Source organism: Leishmania major, chromosome 32, assembly GCF_000002725.2.
Source record: "Leishmania major strain Friedlin complete genome, chromosome 32".
NCBI lineage: Eukaryota > Euglenozoa > Kinetoplastea > Trypanosomatida > Trypanosomatidae > Leishmania > Leishmania major.
The window spans coordinates 296,958-306,796 of NC_007273.2; the positions used below are offsets into that span (position 1 = coordinate 296,958).

Here is a 9,839-nt window from a genome sequence, read left to right on the forward strand (position 1 = left end):
GTATGCCTTCGCTTCCCGTCCCCCCCCCTCCCGCCCCACCTAAGATGGAGCTCTTCTTTGGATGTTTCCTTTATTATTATTTTTTATTGCTGCTGTTGCTGTGGCTGTGGTTCTATCCGTTACCCTTTCTATCTCCACCACCGCCTTCTCTAGACTGGGTGCATTTCTACTTTTTTCCCGCTCTCTTCTCTCTCGCCTTGCCTCCTTCGTCCATATCTGACGAGGTGCGCATCAGATTGAGAAGGAGAGAGAGGTACGACGCACACAAGCGGGACAGGGAAGACATGGGGATAGGGGGGAGGGTAAGAGAGGCAAGGAAGCGGCCGTATTCCAATCAGTCCTTTTCTTCGTCTTTCCTCACACGCCAAGTCGACGTACCCCTCCCCCCCACCACACACCCTTCCATTTTTTTTAATTCACTTTCTTGCGTCTGAGGTACAAAAACAATAAAAGAAAGGTGAAGGGCGGCGGCAGTAGAGGTGAGGCTGCGGTGGGGAGGGGAGGGGTGAGCAGCGGGGATGATGAGAGCGCTGCTTTGGGGGACGGACAGAGAGTTCATACATGGTGCGTCTTTTGTTTTCCCTTTCCTCACGAAAAAAAATCGTTTTCATTCATGCTCGTACCCCTCTTTCTTATTTTTCTCCTCCGTTCTCGTTCTCTATGTAAAGGTCACATGCTCGTCTTGTCTTCATTTTTTTCACTCTACTCTGCCCCCTCTTCCCTCATCTTTTCATTCCCTTTTCCTATTTTCTCTTGTTGCTCTGATTCCTTTACATCTTCTCGCATCTTTCTTGCTTTCTCTCGCTGAAGCTGTTCATGTTGTGTTTCTCGTCTTGTTGTTCGTTTCACGTGTTTCTGCTTGTTGTCTGACGGCTGCATTTCTTCCTTGTATTCTGCGCCCCTCCTTTTCTCCCTTCGTTTTTCTATTGGACTTTCACCCGCTTCACCACCACCACCACGAAAAAAACTTCTCTGGCGTGCACCGGTCTCACATCACCTCTTATTTCTTCCTCTTTACGCTGTTTCTCTTGCTTATGTAGCTGAATTTTTGGTTTCTCTCTCTGGTCCCCCCTTTTCGGCTTGCTTGCTGCGACATGATCTCTCCTTGTCTCCCTTGAGAGTCTTTCCTCTCTTGTAGCTCCCTCTCGCGCGTGACAACGTCTGGTTGGACCTTGTAGACGGCACGGATGCACGAGCACAGGCGATTCCACTGGCAGGAGCGGACGCCAACAGCTATGCACACAGACACGCACGCTCACAAAGAGACGTGCACAGGAAGGCCTTTTACACCTCGCTGGTTCCTCTGCTTCCATGGATGTCCACCTGAGAGTGCCTCGACGTGCTTTCGACGTTGTTGTTCTTGTTTTCTTGTCTACGGTTTGTGGCACTCCCTCTTTCGCAGCTAAGTTTTTTTTTCGCCGTAGTTGCTTGTTTCTCGTTGCAGACGCGTATGCACCCCGCCACCTTCTCCTTTTAGGAGCGCCGTTACCTCAGGCAAGCGATGGAGCGTGAGGAGGTGGGACTTGCACAAGACACACAAACACAAATGCAGGTGCTTGCATGAGCGCAGCGCAGGCCTTGGCGTGTCTGTGTTTGTGTGTGTGAGGAAGGGGATATGGTTGTATACATAACGTCAATCGTTACCTCTCCCTTTTTTCTTTTCGTTTTATGCCCCCCCCCCGTGCTTTATGTATCACTACCTTGTTCACTGTCTTTGGATCTTCCTCTCTCCCCCTGTGTGCGAGTAACACACGTTTTTTTCGTTTTCGTTCTTTGTGTCTCTACTTGTGCCCCTGCCCCCTCTCTGTTTCTCTTGTTACTTGCTGCTGTTGCTGTTGTAGGTCTTGCGGTTGCTCGTGATTGGTGATGCCACTTAAGTGCTTCTCCCGCAAACACGTATGCGTGCGTCTGTGGGAGTGCGTAGGAGGAGACATTAAAAAAAAGGGAAGTATGTAGACAGATGTACACACTGACCCCTCCCCCCTCCCCTCCCCTCCCCCCCCATACACACGCACACCCACCCACGCACTCCACGCCTTTTCCAGACTTTTTCTTGTCTCCTTACTTTTTCTGTGCTGTTCTTGTTTCTCTCTTCGTACTTCACAGTCGATTCTCATGTACCCACAGAAACGTCCTTTTCCTCACCACGCCTTTCTCTCCGCGTGTTCTGTTTTTTTTTTGTTGTTGTTTCATTTTCCACCCTCTTCTTCTATTCCCTCCCACCAGCCCCCTTCGCTCACTTCTCGCTGCGTGTGCGTCTCTCTTTCTTGATGAAAAGTCAAGAAAAAATTTGCCACAGGAGCCCGCATCTGCACCGAAGGCGACATGCGAGTTGAACCAGAACCGTTGAGACGGTGGACACCATCGCTTTACTGTGTATTTTGTGCGTATATCTTTTGTTCCAGTGTGCTTACGCGCGTGTCGCGTTGTGCACGCTATTCTCATCCTGTAACGTCGAGAGGCCCAAATGATGTGACTCTCTCTCTTCGTGTTTGTTTTCCAGTCTTCCCCCCTCCTCCTCCTCAGAACACGGCGCTAACGACTCTCCCATGCGCCCTGCAGCCCGCGCCAACACATGCGCGCACATAATGCTCACAGACAGAGGACACTAGAGTGTGCAGACTCACGTTGGTCATTGCCCTAGTCTCTATGCCTGTCCGGTGCGCCGCGCTGCGTGATTCTCCGTCGCCTTGATTATTGCGTTCTCGTTTATGCTGTTCCAGGCCTTTGCGTGCGCGCATGCGCAGGTTTGGAAGACTCGAGAAGGACGAAAAATAATGGGGGAGGGGGCTGCGAAGTATGCCTCTCTCCCTCTTTGGTCCCGTTCACTTTCTTGCGCCGGCATCAGGGCAAAGAAAAATGAACATGCCGCGAAAGGCGACATCAACAAGCCTGCTTTGCGGACCCTCTCCCCCCCCCCCACACACACCCAAAATAAAGGAACAGTGCACACGCACAACGGATCACCACCACCACAGCACCAACCTTCTGCGGTGCTTGCGCAATCATCTCCCCATCAGTGATTGCGTTCGCCCTTTTCTCTATTTTCGTTTTGTGCCCCTCTCGTCTCTCCTGCGCTTTCGCCCGTTTCTTTCCTGATCGCTCTTCTTCTCGCTCCCTCGTTCGCTTTCTTCATCCTTCACCTTCTTTGTGCACCTGCACGTCCTTCTGCGTGTGCGCGTGCGTACTTGTGTGTGTGTGTGTGTGTGTGCGGCTGGCATCGCCTTAGGAGTGAGCCATTGTTTTTCCGCCACCTTTTTTCCACTTTGTTCTTGTGCGTCTTTTTGTTTCGGTTAGACTGATAAGTAAAGGTACGGTAAACAATCAATGAAAGCAGACCCGCCATTTCTTGCATCATCGCCGTGATGGCAAAACCTCAGGGCGGAGAGGAGGTGCGGCTGCCGGCCGTGGTGGGGGTGGCATGAGGACCGTTTATGAGCTGCTTCTCTTGCAGTCCAACGCTATGGGGCCCCGGCTAGCTTCCTCTCAGCCGCACCCCTTCTGTGCGCCTCCTCCCACTCCCTCGGGCTTGGGTGACTGTCGTCGTTGACCCGTTGTGTAGCGAAGGGAGGAGAGACGCGGTGGCTGAGTGGGGATTCCGGTGAGCCTGCTTCGACGACGATGTGACAGCCGTTTTCCGCGGCGTCCGCCCGCTCTGTGCCTGCTATTAAAAGCACCGCGACCTCGGGCAGGGCAAGCCGGAGGAGCCGCTGCGGGTGGTGGACAGCATTTCAAATGGTTGCTTCCTCCAAACCTTGCAACCCCTCCTCCTTTTCGACAAAGTCGATGAGGCCGCTGTGTGTCTGTGTGTCTGTGCTGTGCCTGGAACGCATGTCTTCACCCCTCTTCCTCTCTCTCTCTCAATGCACACGTCTCATTCCTCTCTTGCTCCGTCTCGTCACCTTATCTCTGCTGCGGTTGCGGTGTTCTTGCTCACCCTTCCCTTACGGCCATGTGACTCCCTCATGGTCTCTGTGGACTTCCCTGCACTCGTGCGTGTGTCCTCGGGGAATGCACTTGTCCTAATCCTCTGCTCTCACGGTTTTCACAATACCCGCTCGTCCATCCGCCAGCTTCTCACATCCGAATCCGCTGGTGATCCGTCTTGCGCGTAACAGTATCCAACTTTGCTTCGTGCGCATATATTTTCTCTATCGCCCGTGGAAGCTGTCATTGCTGGTGTGGTTTGCAGGTGCACACACTTACAGGTATTATAATAAGCACACGCGTACACGTTCACACCCACATTCCTCTGCGCAGGAGACGAGGAAGGCCACGCTGCTGCACATAGCGACCCACCCATGCACACAATTGACACCTACGCACCCGCATACACCGCGACCACCATCTAGTCACCTTTTCTTTCAATTGGAAAACCACAGAGACCGACACATTTTCAGAGCTCGTCGCGTTCTTCCCACTCTTGTTCAACGCTCTATCTTTTCCACACGAGTTCTACCCCTTCTCTCGCTCGCCGACTGCCTCCGCTTGCCGCTGCTGCGCCGGTCTGCGTGCCTTGCTCCATCGTTCACTTCTGTAGCGACGACACTGTTTAAGACCAGCGCGCTCTCCTCTTCTTTGTATTTCTCTTGGCCGCAAGTAACAAAAAGGTCGAGCACGCTGACGTGCGCACGGGATAACACGGCTTTTGCTCCTCTCTTTGCCCCTTTTTTTTCTGCCGTCGAACTCTGTGCGGATCTGCCCCCCCCCCCTCCCCCCGCGCGCGCACACACACACGCACAGAAGAGCAGAAACATCACTTTCACCACGCGTGCTGTCACCGCGGCGCTGCGAACTGGTACTTGGCAGCTTTCCCTATCACCGTATCACTCACTCCCCCTCCCTTTCACCTCCTCTTGCCGCTTCCTTTTCCTCCTTTTTTTTTCCATATCAACACGCGCGCACACACGCACATATATAATTGTCTTCTCCGTGTTATATATATATATATATACATATATACATTAAGAAAGGAACGGAAAAAAAAAGAGAAGCGTCTAACGACATCACACACGGTGCTGAACATCTTGGGGGTGCATCGCTTAGTCGTAGACAGGCACACAAGCGCAAACGTGTTCCCTCTGTTGTGCCTTCGCAGAAGCGACGCGACACGTCCAAGGAGCAGCACACGAACGCTGGCCGTGCGCTTGTCAAGTTAGCGCGCCTATACACGTACTCGTACGCACTTTGGCAGAGAAGAATAGACAGATTGCGCATGCCTGATCTCTTGCATCACGCCGCCACAGAGGGTAAAAGCAGAAGCATTGGTCTCTGTTCCGCGAGAGAACCCATACACTGAGGAGTGGGGAATTTTTGCAACACTGTGTACGTGCATAGGATCACCACTAGTATTTATCGTCTGACTTTTTGTTCTCTCTGCGCTGCCTTCGCTTTGGGCTCCCTACCACGACTGTTATTGCGGACGGGTAAACGAGCGCACGACTTGAGTGGACCTTTTCGCTAGCCCCCCCCCCTCCACCCTGTTTGCCATTTTTCTTTTCCCAGGGTCTCTCTCTCTTTCACTTACTAGCGGACTCCACCAGTACTCTTCACCTTTTTTCGTTTCTGTGCCGCTCTTCTCTAGGTGCGTCCGTCGGAGTCTGCTTGCCTGCCTGCCTGCGTGTCTTTACACGACTCCGTCATCAAAGTGTTTCTCTTGTCGTCTCTCGTTCATTCTCACGACGTTCGCGCCACCTCTTCAGGGCCGCGCAAGGCTCAGAAGAGAAAGAGATTGAGGGCATATTCTATTACGTGTTTTCTCCTCCTGCCGGGCCCTTTGCTCCGCCGTCCACCGTCTCTCCACGCTTCATCTTCGCCTCTTCTTCGAGAGCGGCCCGCTCTGTCGGTTTTACTTTTATTGCGTGTTCCTCCTATTTTTTGTCGTGTTTTGCGAATTATTTCTCTTGTCTGTTTGTTGTGGTCTCCTGTTTTGTTCGTGTCACCACGTCTTCGGAGTTTTGCTGTCGTTCTCTTCGGTGTAATTTCGTGCGCGTGTGTCTTGTTTTTCTTTCTCTTTTTGCGCTGGACTAGCCTCTTTCCTCTCCTGCTCTCTTTCGTTTTGTCTGTCTCTCTCTCTCTCTGGACATTTTCCCTCTCCTGTTTTCTCTGTCTGTGTACAGCGACAACTCTGCTCCGAGTGCTGCTGTTGCTCGCTCTCTGTGCTCTTTTCCCTTCGCTGTTTTAGCCGTCTTCTCTCTCTCTCTCTCTCTATCTACGAAGACGTGCTCATTTCGGTCTGCGCGCTTGTATGCGGTCACCCTCAAGCTGTCTCTATGGTGGGTCACATTATTGCTCCTCGATTACTCCGGATCGTTGATCTCGTGCGTTTATGTGAGCGACCCCTTATCACAGGACGTCCCCGAGTGTGCCAGGCCACCATTTTCTCTTCTTGTGTTTTGAAGGGCATCGGGAGGGAACGCCTTTACGTCCCTCTCCCTCTGCCTTCCCACAACGGTACGCATACAGGCGCGTGTGCACGGGTGCAGGCCTACGGCGAGGTGAGGCTGCCGCGCGGCGGATAGGAAAGCTAGCAGCAGTGCAGAGCAACTGGTTTCCAAAAAAAAAAACGATTTTGTGGAGAGCGCTCCCAATCGCCACTGGCAGCGTCGTCAAGAATGATCTCGATACCGGTAATGACAGATGAGACGGTGGTGCGCTACCACTCGACCATGAACGGCGGCGGTGTTGCTGCGGAGGAGAACGGCGACTATCACATCGCCGCTGACGCAGCGGGGCGTGGCGATGGCGCTGAAGCAGCGACAGCGGCCGCCGCACCGCGGACAGCGATGGGCTATTACGGTCAGTCGCTTTCTAGTTCTCCCTCTTCTCCAGTCAGAGGAGGCAGTGTGCTCGCAGCGTCGGCGCAGTACAGCGCCGCCGTACCCTGCAGCTGCAGCATCCTCGACGTCGGTACCGACCCGGCTCCCATTGCGGCCCCCGTAGACGTTGCCCCACCGGAGATGCCCCCGCTAGCCCAACTGTGCGCACTCGCGCTGCAGTACCGCTGTGACCTGAGCCAAGAGATAGACCAGAATATTCGCTCGTGCTTTCACAGCAGCCGCGTCCCCAGTATCTCCCTCTGGGACTACATACGACGCTTCGCCAAGTACTCTGTCTGTAGCGAGGAGTGCTTTATCTTAGCCATGGTTCTGATGGATCGGTATGTCTGCAAAACCCAAATCCCGATCACCCTTCGCAACGTGCATCGGCTCTATATCACCGCCATGACGCTGAGTGTGAAGCTGCGCGACGACTCCTATTACAGCAATGCCTACTACGCCAGCATTGGGGGCGTGGTGAACGCGGAACTAAATGTGCTGGAGCTCGAGTTGCTTGATATTGTGCAGTGGTTTACGTGGGTAGAGAAGTCCGTGTATGATGCTTACGTAGCTCGGCTAGAGGCACTCTTCGGCGATGCGATGCCGAAGCTGTTGGTAGCATCACCGAACAAGTAGCGGACTGAGGCGTTCCGTTATGATGTTGCGGAAAGAGAACCCCACCAACCTGCTCGTCGGAAGGTGTTCGTTTTCTTTTGTACCCCCGCTGCCCGTTGTCTCACTCTCTCCCTAACTGTTCTGCCGAGCTATTCTTAACTGTTGTATTTTCTGTTTTTGTTTGTTTTTCCTTTGTCGGTGCTGTCGGTACGATATCTTGTGTCTCTTACAGCTTGTTTCTAACCCTCTGCTTGTCCTTACGTGCTACACTGCTGGTTTCACACAGACACACACACACACACACACACTCCTGTTTTGTGCTTGTCATGCACGCCGTCATCCATTGCCTATTCTTTCCTCTTCTCCCCTTTTCGCCATACTCGCCATAAATATGCGAAAAAGAATCTGCGCGAGCTCTCCAATTTTCACGCACGCGTGTGAGAATATGCTCGGGTGAAGCGGCGCAAAGCACCGACAAAGAGATTCGTTCTTGTGTGTGTATATCTGTGTGTTTGTAAGGCGAGGTGGTGGCAGTGGTGGTGGGGGAGGGTGAGCAGCAGGACACCCTGGACACCGACAGGCAGAAAGGCACATTCCATGTAACTGTATTTGCTTTTGTGTGGTGCGCACCTGCCGGGGGTGGTGGAGTGTATGTGTACTTCGCTGTTCTGAGCGAGCCCATGAACACACGCACGCATGCGCGTACCTCCCTCTTCCTCCCCCCCCCCACACACTCCAATGCTGGGTGCTGGCGGTGTGCGGTTCCATGCCCAGGCATATATAATGAATTTTGATGCTACCCCTTTATTTTGTTTTTTTTTAAAGGTTGCTCCTTTTTCGGTGTGTAACTTGTTTTACTGAGTCGCTTTCAGTTTTGTTTTGTTGTTGTTGTCGTCTTCGCGTTGGTGCTGTTTTGCGATTGGTATTGCTCGTGTCCTTTTTCTCTCTCACTCGATATGTGTTTCTTTCGTTGTTGATTCCGTTTCTTCATGTCGTGCCACTGATGGAAGCAGTTGGTGATACAGGAAGCGAAAGAGAAGGTAGGCGATACGGGGTGACTATGCAGCGGTATGGTAGTGCTCATTGGTTTTGTAGAGCACCAGCAGAAGCGTGTGGAGGGACAAGAGGCTGCTGGCGACTGAAAAAGAGGAGGAGAGAGCGTAGTGAGGTTGCCGACCTCAACACTCTAGTGTGTGTGTGTCTCAGTGACTGTGTGCTCTCTTTCATTCGATGTTCGCGTGTTGAGACTTCTCCGCTTTTTTCTCTTCGTCTGAACTTCTGCGGTGCCCTGCTTTGCGCTTGTGTGTGTGTGTGTGCGTGTTTGTGTCTGTTACTTCAAAATACATGTCTTTGCGTGCACCTCTTTTGTTTTCAAGCATGTCCACTCGGCGATAGAACATGAACTAAACGTCAATGCCCCCCCCCCACTCCCTCCCCCAGCTTGTCGCGGGGCCATCGCGTAGTGCGAAGCAACACAAGAGACGCGCCACAGCCATGCGACGACTCGGTCATGGGAGTGCGGCCTTCGTCTCACACTTTACCGGCCTCCGCTCCGGAGGTCGCCTCTCAGCCGCTCCTGTTGTGCCAGTCGCTACGTGGTGCATCCCCCTCTCGGTGTGGCACTCGGGCGTCCCACACCAGTAGGCAGCGTGAGGGCCGGGTTTGAGATACGCTCGAGTCACGCTGACACGCTCTACCCATCATGTCGACGGCACAAACCTGTTCAAAGTCGCAGGTCACTCGGACACAGCGCTATACAGGACATCACCGCCGACACTAACAGCGATCCATCGCTCTGACCTCCCCTAAGTCGTAGGAGCATGGCTCCGCCACCACCAGAACTGGCTTGGCATTGACAGGGACAGGGGCTGCTTGGCTTCTCCCCACAAAGTGGGATACTGGAGCGTCAAATGCTACGCACTACGCGGTGTTTTTCCCCCTGTTTTCAGGTTATGCGCTTGTATTCGACAAAGAAAGAGTTGTTGCAAGGCTACGGGGCGGGTGGGTGAATGGGGGGGGGGCAGCAGCGCCATGATGACCGCTACTGCTTGTGTTGCACTTTTTTCGCTGTTGTTGTTGTCCCGCCTCCTTTGCTGAATCGCTTCACTCACACGTTTGTGTACGTTTGTCTTTACGAAAAAGAAAATAGGGCTTCTGTTTAGATGGTTCTAAACGCGCGGATGCTGAGCGTAGGCACTCCCAGCCGCCGCTGATGCCGGGGTTCCTCTGGTAATTGTGGCGGGCGCTGCTGTGTGTTCTCCACGTGCATCTGCAGATGCCCTTTTTGTGTGTGTGTGTGGGTGTTCCGGTGCGTGTGGACATATCGGCACTGAGCATTGAGGAAGCAGTGCATGTGTTCACGTCGATGGTACGCGCCTGTGCGTCCCATTGTTTCTTTCCTTGAAT

At 53.1% G+C, this 9,839-nt stretch overlaps 1 protein-coding gene across 1 annotated transcript; it reads left to right on the forward strand.

Moving 5' to 3' along the window:
* Positions 1-6,959: 6,959 nt before the first annotated feature.
* On the forward strand, positions 6,960-7,454 carry CYC2 (putative CYC2-like cyclin; the record flags this gene model as incomplete). The annotated part of the gene is made up of 1 exon (XM_001685346.1): positions 6,960-7,454. The coding sequence occupies one exon, from the start codon at positions 6,960-6,962 to the stop codon at positions 7,452-7,454; it is 495 nt and encodes a 164-aa protein (XP_001685398.1).
* Positions 7,455-9,839: the final 2,385 nt, after the last annotated feature.